The sequence below is a fragment of the Mustela lutreola genome, chromosome 10 (assembly GCF_030435805.1).
Source record: "Mustela lutreola isolate mMusLut2 chromosome 10, mMusLut2.pri, whole genome shotgun sequence".
Taxonomy (NCBI): domain Eukaryota; kingdom Metazoa; phylum Chordata; class Mammalia; order Carnivora; family Mustelidae; genus Mustela; species Mustela lutreola.
The window spans coordinates 55095480-55113053 of NC_081299.1; the positions used below are offsets into that span (position 1 = coordinate 55095480).

At 36.2% G+C, this 17574-nt stretch overlaps 1 protein-coding gene across 2 annotated transcripts in view; it reads right to left on the reverse strand.

Annotated features, from left to right (window-relative positions):
* Nucleotides 1-17192, reverse strand: part of C10H1orf141 (chromosome 10 C1orf141 homolog) — a 66978-nt gene extending 49786 nt beyond the window's left edge. Inside the window, exons 1-2 of one of the 2 annotated variants that reach the window (XM_059136456.1) lie at nucleotides 15937-17192; nucleotides 1450-1559 (exon numbers count right to left, since the gene is read on the reverse strand). Coding sequence is in view for 1 of the 2 variants with exons in the window: in XM_059136457.1 (XP_058992440.1) it covers nucleotides 1450-1461 (12 nt within the window). In the remaining variant the exon portion in view is untranslated. The remainder of the gene's footprint in view (nucleotides 1-1449; nucleotides 1560-15936) is intronic. The other variant, XM_059136457.1, reaches the window with a different exon arrangement.
* Nucleotides 17193-17574: the final 382 nt, after the last annotated feature.

Here is a 17574-nt window from a genome sequence, read left to right on the forward strand (position 1 = left end):
CATTTCAAGTAAAGATACAAGAAAATCCTTTTTTCTAAGTCTAAAACATTGAGAAGTGGTCCATAATTATGGGCTGGATTATGCTTCACCAAAATTCCTGTTTGGGAGCCCCAATACCTAGTACCTCAGAATGTGGCTAGAGGCAGAGCCTTTGTTTTACAAAGTCACTAAGTGAAAATGGAGTCATTAGACCAGACCTTAATCCATTTGACTGGTAAGAAGGGATTAGGACACAGACATCATGCACAGAGGAAAGACCATGTGAGAACATAGCAAGGCAGCCATCCCCAAGCCAAAGAAAGAGGACTAAGAAGAAATCAACCCTGTAGACACCTTGATCTTGACCTTCGGGCCTCTGGGACTGAAAGAAATAAATTTCTGTTGTTTAAGCACCCCCGGTCTCTGGCATTTTGTTATGGCAGCGTTTATAAACTAATATAGCCCACAAATCATGAGAATTAATTTGAAAGCTCACTATCAGAAGATGTAACTATTAAATATGGCCCATGTGCTTAGATCTATACCACATAATTTCCTTGTCTTTTTGTTATAAGAGAGGGAGAGAAAATTTACTCTTCATTTTGAAACTTTACTAAAATTTGCCTATAACCAACTTGAGGTTGGGTAGGAAGCTTCTAAGGAAAAATATCAAGGACGTTTAAAAAATTAAGAACAAGGCAGAGGATCATAGGGGGAGAGAGGAAAAAATTAAATAAGATGAAACCAGAGAAGGAGACAAACCATAAGAAACTCTTAATCTTAGGAAACAAACTGAGGGTTGCTGGAGGGGGTGGGGGGGATGGGGTAACCTGGTGATGGCCTTTGGGAAGGGCATGTGTTGCAATGTGAACTGGGTATTATATAAGACTGATGAATCACACATCTGTACCCCTGAAATAAATAACACCATTATATGTTAATTGAACTTAAATTAAAAATAAATAAATAAATAAAGTTACCCCCAAATAAAAATAAATAAAATAAATAAAAGTCTGGAAAAAAATATGTTCACAGGATCTGGGGAGTATTATTGTGAAAAACCAATCAGACAACAATCAGGAGAATCTCAAAATTCCACAATTATTGCAAAAGTGATCAATTCTTACCATCCCATTCCAGGTTAGTTCTGTCTGGCAAGTTTGGATGTACCAGTCAGGTCCCCTCAAGCAGGGTCACACCTTGTGCTCACCCCCCACCTCCAACCCCTCTCCAGGTTCACCTTCCAGGTGGTTTCTCCACCCCCAGCTGGCCTGGACTGGGTAGGGGGGTGGGGGGTACTGAAAATAAGGAGCCCAACTAAAACACTCTGTGCCTTTGTCCTTTAATGTGAAGTCAAAACTAGGGGCAAATGGTAAGATACTTTAATACTAAGTACAGAAGATGCAAAGATTGTTTTCTAGGAACCTGGAAGAGCCCCAGACCAGCCTCCCACCCCCATCCTACACTCACCTGAGAAACCATGGTGGGGAGAACCCAGCAGCCCAGCTTTACACATGCCACTTTTCACATCACCTCAATCTCTCTCTCTCAGTAGGTACAGCTGGAGACAGTTGCACTGACTGGGGGAACAAAAAGAGCCTAAGATTTAATAAAACTATGTGTTTTCTAGTTCATCTCCCATCTTCACACAAATTTTAATTTCTGGCCTTCCAATACCACTGCCTCTACTTTCTTTTTTTCTCTTCTAGTTCTGCTGGTTCTTCTCTCCCCACCCTGCCACCTCCAGTCCTGTTACAACACATCCTGTGTTCATCAAAAATTTCCAGAACTTTCCCTACCTTGAAAAGGTCAATTTTCTTTCTCCAGGGAGAGGGTGCACCCACACACTTAAATCACTAAAAGTTAAAGTGACTCACCTATATTACAGATACAAGAACAACTATGCTGAAAGAGCAGAAGAATAAAGAGGTTAAGGAAAAAATCAAGCATAAAGGGACTAGGAGTAGTAACTTCACTTTCCTTCCCTCCTTCCTTCCTTCCTTCCTTTCTTCCTTCCTTCCTTTTGTACTTTCCTGGAAACACAAAATTATGAAAAGAAGCTTAAATCTTCCTCCTTGCAGCCTGCAGGTCTGAATGGAAGTCAGCAGCCTGTATTTAAAAAATTTGTTGAAGAGCTGCTTTCATGACTTAGGACACAAAGAGTACAACAACAACAAAATTCTCATTCTTAATATTAAGAAGCTGCCTATGTAAATAGTAAGATCACTGTGTATTTTATTGGTCAGATAGCAGGTTTGGGCACCCTCACCACACACACACACACACACACACACACACACACACACACACCATTTGTACACACCACAGAATCATAATTAAAAAATGACTGACTTGAAAATGTTCTTCATTTGAGAATGGTGGAGCATTTCTACAATATTAATTGAGCTGTTAGGCAAGAGTTACATTGATAAGCATTTCAGGAATTCAGCTCATTATGCAAAATGAAATAGAAATAAAAGTTTTTAAAAATAGCATTGACATCCCAACACAAGTCCATGCTAGTGGCAATGGGAGAAATTTTGCAAAAAATGTGCTTTTACTGTGTAGTAATCAAAATTTGGGTAGACATTGTTATTCATAGTCAATGCATGAAAACATTGGAATCAATTTATTTCACATATTTAAAATATAAAAAATACAATAATAAAAAGTACAGTGGTTTAATTCTATCATATTTTAAAACCATGTACATTCAAGTACATGATTTGTAGGGAATCCATAACTAGAATCTAGTTGATTGTAGAGTTTTGCCTAAGATTAATATAATGACTTCAGCTCATAAATTTGCACAAAGGTGACATTAGCTTCTTAAATAAAGGAGAACTGAATTCAGAATGTTAGCTACTCACCAATTTATAATCAATAAAATTTATAAAGCATGAATCTTATTAAAGTTCTTAGAATATTGCCATTATCTTGGTTAGTATTTATGGAATGCATACTTTGTGTCACAAGTTACAGTAGAAATTTTTAATGTCATATCTCATTTCATCCTTCATCTTTCATTAATATGTAATCTTTAATTAATATCTATGAGGAAAGTATTATCTTGAGCTTTAGAAATGATAAAACTCAAAGAAATTATATGACTTCCCCCAACATCATGTAATTAGTAACAATTAATATAATGAAAAATATTTTCTCTTTAATAAAAAACATTCAGTAAAATGTACACTAAAATAATCAAAATGAATTCTCTGTTAAATTCAACAGAAAATTACTGAATGAGATCATGAACCTGTTTACAGATAAATACTGAGTAAAAGAGCTTAATGCATGGTTTCATTTTAAAAGTATACAATTTCTTGGGGCACTTGGGTGGTTCAGCCATTTAAGCACCCAACTCTTGATTTCAGTTCAGGTCATGATCTCAGGGTCCTGAGCTCAAACCATGCACTGGGCTCTGCTCTGAGCATGGAGCCTGCTTTAGATTCTCTCTCTCTCCCTTTCCCTCTGCCCCACCCTCTTGTGTACTCTCTTTCTAATAAAAGAAAAAAAAGGCAAAAGTATACAATTTCTTAAAATATAAACTGAATTCTATAAGAAAGCAAAGAAAGTAATATTTGCAGACTTTTTCCTGCAAAGAGTGCAGACCAACCACAAAGTTAGAGGGTACGTTCCCAAGACCACACTCATTTCTGCCACCAAGTTCAAACCCTTGGTTCAGTAATTAGCTAGGACCCACAGAACTCACTGAAAGCTATTATACTCAGGATTATGGTTTACTACAGGAAAACTATACAGATTAGAATCACCAACCAAGGGAAAAAGTGCATAGGGCAGAGTGTAGGAAGGAGAAGGACTAAATGCAGAGTTTCTGTTGTCTTCCTGACGAGACAGGACAAGTTACTCTCTTGGTGTGAATGTATATATACCTAAGGAGTACTGTCAGTGAGGGAGACTCACCTAAGCTTTGCAGCCAGAGTTTTTAACTGGGCTTCATCAATTTGACTGATTGCCTACATTGTTAATCTCAGTTTCCATGTTGACCCAAAACACCCACCTTAGGTCACATTGTTGGTCCTTCTGGAGCAGCCAATGCCCACCTTAAAACATATGGGTGTGGCCAGCCCTCCACTCTAAATTACACTGCTAGACTATTCAATATGATCCAAGGCCCCAAGCAAACAAAGACATTCTATCAAGCACAACATCCCTAGGACCCAAAGATTACCTACTAGAATAGCAAAGGGCAAAGGCCAGAACTTCTCTTTGGGCAAGGGAATCTTGACTATAAATTCTTTCCTACACACCTACTACATTTGGTTTAGAAAGTATCTAAATTTTTACTTACCCATTCTGAAATGATGAAAAGCCTGTGATTGCCCATCCCCATCTTCTGTTCTCTCACAAAAACCATGAGGCCTAGGAGACATGTCAATATTCTTCAGCCTTCCTATTGTCCCTTTCATATCATTATTATTTCTCTTCCTTTGGAGAGGTCTCCTTTTAGGAGGTTTATGCCAAACATCTCTGCACACCTACTTACTTTTTTTTTTTAATTATTATTATTTTTTTATTTGACAGACGGAGATCACAAGCAGACAGAGAGGCAGGCAGAGAGAGAGAGGGAAGCAGGCTCCCGGCTGAGCAGAGAGCCCGATGTGGGGATCGATCCCAGGACCCTGGGACCACGACCCGAGCCGAAGGCAGAGGCTTTAACCCACTGAGCGACCCAGGCGCCCCTGCACACCTACTTACTAACAAAATTTCTAACCATTTCCCACTTGTACTAATTTAGGACTGTTCTCAGTATTCCTTTCCATATTAAACCCATGAAGACAAAAGTTTTGTCTCTAAACTCATTAACCTATAACCAGATTAAAGCTACCTTTACTTTTTTCTTTATCCTCTAAAATGATGAGTCTAAAATCTTGAGCTCTGATAGATCATCTCTAACCACAACCTCTTATCCCTTTAGTTCATTACCTCTCTTCTTTCAGATAATAGGCTCTTTGGTCCCTTAATCATCGACCTTTATTCCATCTCTTCCATTTTCAAATCCAATAGACATCTTTCAGACCCTATGTTATTTGATCTTTGTTTTGAATTTGACACATTAATTCTGGTTCTTTGAAATGTTCCCATCCCTTGGCTTCAAGGATCCCACTCTCTACTACTTCTCCTGCCTTACTGACAATTTCCTTACTATCCTCCCTTACGAACTCCTGTTTCTCCACTCATTCCCTCGGATTCTTTCCTATTTTCTTCTCCCTTCATTCCCTTCCTGGGCTTGACATTGCCTTCAGAATACAGTCAAAATTACACAGCATAGAATATGGAAACTTGCATCATCTGAGTCTTATCTACGTTGAACTGAGTTCTGATTTCTTTTCCAGCTTTTCTTCAGATAACCTATTGTACACAAAGTGACAACCTTACCAGTTAATGTGAATTCTTCAGATGTTCCAGATTTTTTCTATCTCTATGTCTTTGTTCATGCTGCTCCCCCTGCACAGGCACTTTAAAAGAACTTATTAAACTTTGTGGCTCCAGAGGAGGAGCACTTTATTTGTTCAGTGCCAATGAGACCACTGGCCACAACTCTGACCACAATGATTGGCTCAGGAAAAGGGGAATGACTCAGGTGAGGTCAATTAAGACCCGGAAAATTCAGTTCTGGGATATGGAGCCTCTGGGAAAGCAAATTCTCTCTCTTCTCCTAGTCCGTTTTGGCTTTGGGGGCCACCATAAATAGTCTGAAAATGTAGCTGATCCAGAGGAAACAAAGTGATAGATAGATATTGGAGGTATCATCTGAGCCCAGGGCAAAACTACCACTGATGCTAGACCTTGTCAGCTTATGTGATGAAATAAATTTTCTTTGCACATAAACTAGTTTGGATTTATTTTTTCACTCTGTATAAGAGGAAATCTAAAAACTGATACTATGCTCAACATATATTTGTCAAATGAATGGAAATGGTAAAGTTAGGAGATTAATGATCCCATAGGACTAATCTGAGAATTAAAGGATTTACCAATCTGAAGCATCAAACACAGTGCCTAGCAAAAGGCAAATACTCAAAACTTTCCTTATGTTTCTGTGCTCCTAGCCCTTTCCCTTTCCCCACAAAATCCACACAACTCAATTCAAAACTGTTGCCTGCACTTGATTTTATAGTTTAAGAAAATACATATTCTTAAATATTTCAGGTATTAAATCATAGACTTTTTCTCCATAAATCCTTTCCTCCTATTAAAGACTACAAGTTTAAACACATTCTTTTACACAGCATCTTAAAATGTTTTGTCTATATCCATGCAAAAATGTGATATATAAGGTAAAATATTATTAGATCTGACTTTATATTAAAAATTTCTGCGTATTAGAAAACACCATAACAAAATTTTAAAACATACTAAACTTGGGAAACTGCCCAATATATGTAAACACAGAGTATCTTAAAATCTTACAAATCATTAAGAAAAGGACAAATACCATACTGAAAACAAAATATGTGTTAGATATAAACCGTCTATTTGCAAAAGAATAACTACAAGTGACCATTAATTATATTTTTAATATCAACAAACTATTCAAAGGCATATATGTGCATTAAATCAACAAAATATGAATTTCTCCCTTATATTGGTAAGTTGGAGAAAGGAGCAGAGAGGGCACAAGAGTAAGTTATTAGGATAGTAACTTACAATTTACAGAAAACTTTTAAAAATATATAACCTATGGTCCCATAATTCCACTTCCAAAAATTTATATTTAGAAATTAATCATAGAAATCACAAAGAATTAGAAATAATGATATAAATGTAACAAGTCTTTATAACAGTATGAAAAATTAAAAATAGAATAATTTTATATAATTAAATAATTATATAATTAAACAATAATAATCTATTATTTATTTATTATCAAATGGTATACTTAGTTTCACAAACATTGTCTCACTTATCCTTTATTCTATAGATTTAAAAATTGGATTCAGATACATTAAGCATCTTGGTCAAAACCATAAAGCTATTAAGTTGCAGATTCAGAATTGAAGTCCAGTTATATTTGTTTCCAAAACCTATAATCTTTACTACTATTTTTTCATTTTCTTGTCTAAATTCTTGACTAGTCATATGAAGTTATATATAATGCATCTCTTAAAAGTGATATAAAGGGGCATTAATGACATAGAAAAATGTTTATATTTGTGTTAGTTGAAAAAAGCATATAGTAAGACTTTACATAGAGAATTATTTTCTTCTTAACAAAATAAAGTATGGGCCTCTGTTCTCAAAAAATATTCTGTGATAAAATGTCCTAAAAGATGGTTATCTTAGGGTGGTATAATTATACCTTGGAATATTTTTACTGCTTTACACTCTTATATTTTCTAAATGCACAGAAACTAACACATAGAGAATACATAGGAATATGTATTAGTTTTGCAGCCAAAAATTTATTTTAAGATTCAATATGGCCAATATGGCCTCTTTTTGTGAGGTTTGAACAACCTAAAGCCTTTTAAAATAAAAAATTAAAATGTCCTCCCATTTAACATTCAAAAAAGTTTTTACAAAAGTACATAAAGCTAAATACAATAATAACTTAATGATTTCAAAAGTAAAGGATAAACCAATGAAAAATAAAAAGCTGAAAGTAAACAAAAGAAAGATTGTTGATACTTTGCGAGCAAACCCTTTTAAAATCCTTTTGTTCTCTGTTTCAGGCTGAGGCACTTTTTCTTGAGGGAGGGCCCAAGACTCGCTTCTGGGAATAAGAACTGGAGCCTCCCCAATTAGTCTGCTCTCCAAGATAGTTTACAAATACAATATAATCTGCAGGAGAACTCTGAAATGAGCAAGACATTTTAATTTTGACTGCTGGACTCCTACGTACAGATTGTATCCCAGAGTAGAAATAATAGATTAATTTTTCCTATGATTCAAAATAATATATAAATATTTTTATTGCAAAAATAAGTGAGGATACAACCAATTGAATTAAAATAGAATCTCTAATGCTGAACTGAACATAGAATTCCTGCTTAGATTACCTTAATGTTGGGAACCTTATAATTCTAAAATCAGGTTTTCAACTTTTGTAGAACAGTGATAGAAAGCAAGTTTAACATGATTTTTGCAATATTTATACATTTTGGGGGCACCTGAGTAGCTTAATCATCAAGTGTCTACCTTCAGCTCAGGTCATGATGCCAGGCTCTGGGATTGAGCCCCACATCGTGCTCTCTGCTCAGCCGGAGCCTGCTTCTCCTCTCCCTCTCTATTCCCCCGGCTTATGCTCTTTCTCTCTCTCTCTCTCTGTCAAATAAATAAATAAAATCTTTTAAAAAATTTATACATTTTCTTTGAAATTTTGCAAAGGGGTTCTATTACTTTTTTTTAAATGTTCTCAGAAGTCTTAGTATTTTAAACTACTTGAAAAAAATACTTTAATATATGTTTATAAAAAATAAAAAATTAATAAAAAAATACTTTAAAACTAAACAAGAAAAATGTTATTATAGTCCTCACAGACCAGTGACAAACCACAGTCAAAGGTGGGCAGAGGAATGTAGGTAGAGAAGGTAGAAAGAACACAAGAAAGAGAGAGAGTAGAACAAATTGAATGGGAGGGGGTGGAGATAAAAGAGCAAATAAATTATTTATAAATAAGGAAAAATAATCATGGAAGGTTTTATGATACAAATAAGACTGTTGTAGATATCTCTTTTGTTATTTTCTTTTTGGTACCATGTAGAGAAAGAAGGTGAAATTTTAAAAGAGGGTAGGGAGAAAGAGCAAAGACGTGTGTGGTACGTTTTATGTCCGTTATATCATTAAGGAATAAACCACTTTTAATGAGACTGTGTTAAGGCGTAACCTCATTCAATCTTCCCCACAGGCTTAGGAAAGAGGTATTATTATCTCCTTTTTATAGATGAAAAAAAAAAACTGACACTCAGATAAAGTAATCTGACAAATTTACTTAGGTAGTGAGAGGTTAATTTTCCTTTTCCTTTCAAAGCCAGGATCTTTCTACTGCTCCTCACAACATAACAGAATCAAAAGCTATACATGAACTTCATGGACAAAAGCCAAGCAGAGTGAATATCCTGTCTGTGACTCAAGACAAATCTGATAGTCTGCTAAGAGATAAACAATCTTTAGATTGTTTGAAAATGAGTAACATAGCAGGATACCATGGTGGGAAGAATTTTTGCTTCAAAAGTAAAATTAAAGGTGAATAGTTAATGAAAATATAAAGATCATTATAAAGGGTTCCACTGTCTTATTTGGGTTCTCCCAAAAGGAGAACAAGCAAAGACATAAGGAGTATTTTGGTATAAGTTGTTTATTTAGCAAGTATAAGGAGTTTATTTAGCAAGTAACCCTATAAAGTATGATGGAGAAGTAAAACAAAAAAAGAAAAAAAGTTAATATGGTAGTGAATGGGGTCACTGCTCCTGGACACTGGGTAGCTACCCTTGGGTAGCTCTGAGAGCAGATGGAACTGATGTAGAACTCACAACAGAATTGTCTCTTCCATGGGTAAGGAAGCTAGGGTATTTATCTGCAACACTCATCTCTCACCGATTAATGGTTATTCTGTGTCTTTATATCCCTGTCACTTTCACTCTGCCCCCAAATGGGCTGAGCTCATACTTGAGACCAGAGAAAGTCTCCAGGCAGAGGGACACAAATGCTTGAGGTAAGATGTTATTAGCATATAAAGGAACTCTCCATGAAGTTGCAGGTGACCTGAAGGCTGAGGGAATGAGTACAGACAGGACATCAACCGATTTGGCCATAGGGACCAATAAATAATACCATGTGTGTCTGTGCATGTGTGTTTTACTTCAGTTTAAAAAAACAAACAAACAAACAAACAAACAAAATAAAACACAGTTTCAGAAGTATATCTCGGTAGAATAAAGTGAAGAGAAAAATATTTGCTTACTTGTATACATCCTCCTACCACTTGGTGGCAATATAGCAAAGTCTAGATGGAAGAGAAGAGAAGAGAAAAGAGAAGAGAAGAGAAGAGAAAAGAAAAGAAGAGAAAGAAAGGAAGGAGAGAAAGAAAGGAAGGAGAGAAAGAAAGGAAGTAAGAAAGAAAGGAAGGAAAGCAGACAGAGTAGAAAAGACTAACTTGAAGTGACACAAATATGTCATGATAATGGTTACAAAACAACTTCCTCAAAATGTGCCCTTTTCCAGTTGGAGATTAAGCTACTACTACTATATTGTAGGGTTTTCAGCAAGGTTTTCTCGAATGCTTCCCTTCTATCCCTGGCCCTGACCATTTTTACACCTATTACAGTCGCAAAATTACTATTACAGTTCACTGAAACTATTGAATTAATACTTAACCCACTTTCTTTGTATGTCTCTTTACTCTTTGCTGCTACTTGAGGCCTGATTTTTCTCTTTATATTGGCATTCTTTATAGAAACAGAAAGATCTTTCTTTTCAGTAAGAGAGGAGCTGTTTTCCTAACCAAAATGCTGACCAGGAATTATAAATGCTGATAACCTTTTTTTTTTTTTTTTGTATTCTTGTTATACTCACATTTCTTCTTAATCTACTTACAATGATTCATTTAAAAACCTGTTAAGTAAATGTAATTAAAAGCTTGTATAAAACACCACCTTTGTTTTTGAACTAAATGTAAAATTAAATATTGGTGAATTGTTATTAATTCTTAAAGGACTGACATACTCTCACACTCAACTTCTACTTCCTTTTTGGTTTCCTCCTACTGATTAGGTGTTTTCCGTACTGGGCTCTTCTTTCTTTCCTCACTTTTTAAGTGTTGTTATTATCCAGGGTTCTATGTCCAAACTTCTATTTTCCCTCAGCCTAGTCATTTCCCCTAAACAATCTCATTCTTAACTAATGTTCATCATCTCCTTCCACTTACTGACAATTCCTAGACTTATATTCCTAGCCTTATCTCTCCCCAAAGCTCCAGTTTTATTTTGTGATTGCCTATTAAACATCTCCACTGGAGGTCCCACACACTGCAAATTCAACATGTGTAGAAGGTAATTTATTGTTTTTAAAAAGATTTTATTTAGTTATTTGAGAGAGAAAGAAGTAGTGAGAAAGAGCATGAGCAGGGGTGTGAGAAGAGGGAGAAGCAGGCTCCCCACTGAGCAGGGAGTCCAATTTGGGGCTCAATCCCAGGACCCTGGGATCATGATATGAGCCCAAGGCAGGGATCTAACCTACTGAGTCACTGAGGTGCCCCCAGAAGATAATGTATATCCTTCCCAAACGTGTTCCATCCCACAGCCGTTTCCCTTTCACCTGATCATTAGAATGAAATACTGAAATCATTTTAATATGAATAATGATATTATTAATTGAGTTCCTACCTTGTCCCAGGCAGAGTCTTTTATGTGCATCACCTTATTTAATGCTCAAAACAAGCCTATGAGGTAAGTACTATTGTTAAGATCATTTTACAAATGAGGAAACAGAGACTTGGCCATAGCTACATGGCTAGTAAGTAGAGGAACTAGGATTTAAACTCAGGCAGTAGGTTTTGAGAGTCCATACTACTAATCCACACTGGTAATGATAACAGCACCAAATATCCATATGTGTCTAACCCTTTTCCCACCTCCCTCACAATTAGGTTGGGACCATCCATCTAGTTCTGGTCAGTAAAATAAGAATGGAAGTGATGCATATCTCTTCTAGGCCAATGTATTTAAGAAGTGGTATTCCTCTCAATGTCTTTTTCCTCACCTATGGCATCCTTAGAGGTCATGAATTACAGATGGCATAGCTACAAGATAGAGGAGACTCCATATGAGTAAGGATAAAACCTCTGTGATAAGCTCTGGGATTTCAGTGGTTTTTGTGAGCACAGAGTCCTAACTAATACAGGCTATATCTGCCAATAAATTTCTCCCTCTCCTTTACTTTCCACATTCAATCAATCAGCAAATCTCATTACTCCATAATTCTTCTTCTTCTCTGTTCTTTCCACTAAGGCTAAGCCCTCATTGTCTGAATTGGGACAGCTCAGGTTAGCCCTTCTAAATAACTGATCTTCCTGCCCCCATCTCCAATCCATCCTCCACAGTCTACCCCAGAATGACCCTTCTGAAATAATATTATATTAACATCCAGTTCTCATTTAAAATTTTTAAATGGCTTTCCATTCCCCAGTAGATAATGCCCTAATTCTGCAGCATGAGCTACAGGATCCTTGACAGGCCTAATAACACGTCACTGGCCATTCCCCTCAGCTTCATGTTCATTCCATTCAGGTTCCCAAAGGTAACTTATTCTGCTTTTCTAATATGCTTCTCTTCCTGGGAATGCCTCTTCTATGTATCTTTAGAAATTCAACTTAGGGGGCAACTGGGTGTCTTAGTCAGTTAGATGTCCAGCTCTTGATTTTGCCTCAGGTCATGATCTCAAGGTTGTGGGATCAAGCCCCATGTTGGGCTCCACACATAGAACAGAATCTGCTTGCCCCTTTCCATACCCCCATTTGTGTTCTTTCTATCTAGAGTAAATAAATAAAATCTTAAAAAAAAAAAAAAAAAGAAATTCAACTTAATTGTTGCCTTTTAGGAAAAAATCTTCTCTGACACTTTGTTCCAGCTCCTCTTTTTTCTGCTCCCATGGCCCTCTTTTTTCTAGTTCTTATGCACTGTATGTAGCTCTTTATTCCCTTATCTGTGTTCATCTCACTGTCAGATTCATGTTAATGTCTTCATTACCATGCACTGGCTCTGGCACATATTACATAATCAAATACCTATTGAATGAAATAATGAATATGTAAATTAGTGAATGTTATTTTTAGCTATAATGTATTTCTTACATAGCTTGTAGGAAAAGCAGGATCATTTAAAAAAAATCCATAAAACTGCATTCTCTAGTTATAGAAGACATTTTGCTGAAATAGTCCCTAAAGAACTATGCCTCCCAGTACTCATACCTAATGTAAACCATTCTCACATTGAGTCTGGACTGGCCCTGTGGTTAGTTTTAGTTAATAGAATGTGGAAGAAGTGACACTATGCAGCCTTTAAGATTGGGCTTAAAATACCTGCAGTTTCTAATTTCTCTGCTTCAGAGATTCCTCTTTGGAAAACAGACAACATGCTCTGAACAGCCCAAGCCATGGAGAAGATACAAGGAGGAAAAGTGAGGCGCTTTGGTTAATAGTCCCAGCTGATTTTCCAAAAGCCAGATAACACAAGCTATGAGCTCAAAGCATAAGCCTTTTTGATATTCTAAACAAGATGACTGCATGTCCCATCAATATCATATAGGACAGAAGAGCCTCTCAGCTTAGCCCAAACAACAGCTTCTCTCCTATTCTGGCTTAATGTGGTCATGTCTTCTATGCATGTAATGACCAAAGTACCGATTCTGCTGCCTTGCAAGTCCTTGCCATGTCAGACTGATTCCCAGAGCCTGCCAATGTCTTTGCTAATGCTGTTGATACTTAACGTTGAGAGTGCAGATGTCTATACTGGTGTGTGGTCTCAGGTCTCTACAGAAATTTTGTCATGGATACTGCTAACTTCTCATACTATGTCCCACAGAGATCACTATATAATAGCTCTTCTGACTGACTCACATTTTTATGGTACCCCTTTCAGTCTAGGGCTTGGGCATAAATCTATGGGGGCATGGCTAAAAACCAATCTGAGGGATAGACAGAAAGAATGCTACATTCATCATCATTTATCTTCCTTCATCCTGGACATTGTCTTAAAACCTTACTCTGTGCCACGACATTCCCTTCCCTTGCAATGAAGTCTTTCCAAACAGGCACCAAGGTCCTTCATGGAAACAGATCCTAGGATAGAAGCTCCCAGGACCTTCAGACATATCTAGAGAAGTCCAAAACCAAAAGAGTCAACATGATCAGATTCTAGTGAATTAAGACTAGAGACATTTATTGTTTTTTGTTTGTTTAATCAGTGCAGAGTACCTCTCCTCTACTCATCTTCATTTACTAACAGCTACACTTCTGGTTGGAGAAACTGTCTTTCCTTCTTCCCAGTTAGCTGTGGTTGGACTGTCAATTACAGTACAGAGATACTAACCCACAGGGATAGTAACACCACCCTGTTCCCATGATAGAATGATCAGAACCTTTCTTTGAGACTCTTTCCAGGAAGACCACTTTTTCATTCAACAATGAAAGAGTTGTAATCTGGACTTCTATGTGAAAGATACTTAGAGAGAGCAAAGTCTAAAAGAATTAAGCAGATGAGAGATGAATGATATGAAAGAGAATGGGTCCTGGTCAGGTCAAGTTAGAAGTTCTCTCCCTGAGATACCTAAAGTGATCTGCTCCCCATAGAAATTCCATTAGAAGTTCTATAACATTAGTTCTATAACATTCCTTCCCCATTTATTCCCACTTTTTACTTAGGTAGTTTGAGTTGGATTTCTATCAGGTATAGTAAAAAAAGTTCTGACTATTGCAAATACAAGCATGCTAAAGTGATAAAAATATCTTTTTGTTTTGTTTTTAAGTGATCTTTTATTCATAATGGGAAAATGACTTAAGAAGTTGCACATATTTAGAGCTATCTAAAAAGAAATCAGTGTGCAGTATATAATTTGTGGTTACTATGATCTATCATGGCTCATAGATTGTTCAAGAAAAGGAAATTGGATTTTCAGAGTTTTTGGTAAAGGAAAATTTATGTTTTGTTGTAATAAAATAACTTCAAAATAACTCAGCTTTACTATTTTCTCTTGTAACTCCAATTTGAAATTTTGCCTTAAAAAAAGAATATATCTATAATTTTGCCATCCAGAAAATAAGAGATATAATATACAATATGAAGTAATGAAACTCTTTGAGAGTTCTTTACTACTGAAAAATACTAAGATCTGGATTTGTTTTCTATTGCTTTTAGAGTGAAACATGAACAAAGATTTAACTCTAACACATTGAATCATTCTTTTTTTTAAACACTTGATTAGTATTAACTGAAGAAGGATATCTCATCCAAATATAAATGTTCTTATAAACAAGGCTGTACAAAATGTGTAAAGTATAAAGGTGTCTAAAGAAGACAAATTAGTTAAATACATCAGCCAAGATTTAGTCTGTAAAAATTTGACAACCTAATTTATATTAGATATCACCTTTTTAAATGTGTTTACAAGTGTAAACACTTTGATTTCCCAATACCAGGAGGAAAAGGAAGCACCATCCTGATGCCTCTCTCTCACAAACATAAAGATCAGATCAGGCCATGATCTACTCCTAAAGAAGCAGCAACTATAAAAAGAGATATTAACTTGGAATCCTTAAGGATGCTTTCTTCAGAACTTAAGGCAGTTTATAGGCAAAATTATATTGTTTCAGGTGAAATATAACATTTCTGTTTCTCCTTTCAGATGCTATCTATAAAATTCTTAGTATAGTACTTGTTACATTGTAAGACTAACTAATTCTCTTCCAATTGCTCTCTACTTTAGCATTTTGGGATTGATATTTGTTTGCCCAAGATCCAGTCTGTCTCTGGGAGCTGTTTCTCACATCTACCCTTTGTGGTGGATGAAATGATTCAGCCTCATCCTTTCCAATCCTCTCCATCTCACTTTGACTATAGTTTCACTGTGGGTAAGAAGTACTTTTCTGCCCTTTGAATTATTGTTTAGCCATGTGATTTACATTGAACAATGGCATGAGAGTAGGAGAGGGGCAACATTGGGATGGTTCTTGGTCAAAACTTCAGAGGCTACCCACTAGCCCTGACTAGCTTACTGGCTCCAGGGAGGATGACCAAGTTGTGGAATACAGATATCCTGGTCACCACAGTCTGAAGTAGAGCTGCACCAGCCAATCAGCACATGATGGAAATAAATGACAGTTGTTTTAAACCACTAGTTTGGGATGTTTGTTATACGGCATTAAAATGTTAATAGTTAGCTGATATAACCTTCACCCCATTCCATTCCCAATCATATGGTTCCCACAGGACTTACCAAGTTCTTATAAGATCTATAATATCTTCTTATAAGATCCTGTCATCAGTTGGTCCAGAGGCTGACTGGGCTACTTATAACTCTTCTCAATGTTTTTAACTCAGAGGGAGAACATCAGGCATTCTTTCTATGGCAGAAAGACCAACGTGTAAAACCTGGGAGCTACCATCAGCCCGTAGAGAAAGTACATTTGCAGAGAGAAATAAAATTAGTCAGGAGGCAAAGAGCAACAGCTAGGGGCTTTTTAGAGTCCCTCATTGGTAGTTTTCTTTAAGGCTCTGCAGTATCCTTACCCTACGTTAGGTTCTCTGAACCAATAAATTCTCCTTTGTTTGATTAAGCTATTTGGGTTAGATTTAATTACAATCGAAGGAGTATGGGCACAGTCACATTTTTTCTTTTCTTTTTTTTTTAAATTGTGGTTTAAAAAAAACACATAGCATAAAATTTACCATCTTAACTATTTTAAAGAATGGAGCACAATAGTGTTAACTATATGCATGTTATTGTACAATAGCTCTCTCAACCATTTTTCTTCTTTTCTATCTCCTCTCTACCCCGGCACTCCATTCTACTTTCAGTTTCTATGAGTTTAATTACTTTAGATACCTCAGTGAAGTGGATTCATTCAGTATCTTTGTTTTTGTGATCAGTTTATTTCATTTAGCCTAATGTCCTCAAAGTTCATCCATATTGTACATCTGATGGAATTTTCTTCTCTTTAGACTGCAGAATATCCCATTACGTGTATGCCACAATTTCCTTATTCATTCATCCATTGATGGCCATTTAGATTGTTTCTACCTCTTGGTTATTGTGAATAATGCTGCAATGGACATAACTGTGCAAATATACACTTATCTTCTTAGTGGATTCAAGCTAATAATTATTTATGCAATCTCTGCTTTTGTACTTTGGAAGGAAAAAAATGAATGAAATATGAATAACAATAATAAGGGTTTGGGGACATGACCACCCACCAGTGAAACATACTCCTGAGTTTTCCCACCTTAGGGCCTTTGTTCATACTGTATCTTCTACCTGTCAATATCCCATTCTACCCCATATTTTAGGGGCTATCTTCAATGCCATGTCCTCTATGGAGATTCTCAGATGCACCCAATGGAGAATCACCTTATTAAGCTTGACCCTCCATGAGGTGTGTCTGCCTCTCTATGTCTCTTATCATATTTTACTTAGCTTATTGTCAATTTTTCTGTTGCAATCTTTCTGAAGAAAAAGTGTCTAATTTAAATTATCTGTATTTCCCTAGTGACCCTTTCAAGTGATAACAGGCACTGAATAAAAACTGTGAAATTGTGTGCTTCCCCATTGAAACCCTTGAGTTAAAACTAGATCTTGATCTCTCTTTCTCTTTCGTTCAAGTAAGCCCATTTATTCTAATTCACCCATTTTGGACAGGCAGTTCATATTTCAATCATTGCCCATCATTTGACTGAAATTAAATCCCTGTTAGAATTTGATGAATGACTCAGTCAGCTAGTTTTTTTAAAGGCCAAGGTATTTTTTGCCAAAATGTCAGCAGGTTGAATGTCATCATCCCTTAGGTTAAGGTCTATGTTACCATCAAGATTCTTTAGCTTTATGATATAGGCATTTAATTCTTTTTTCCAATCA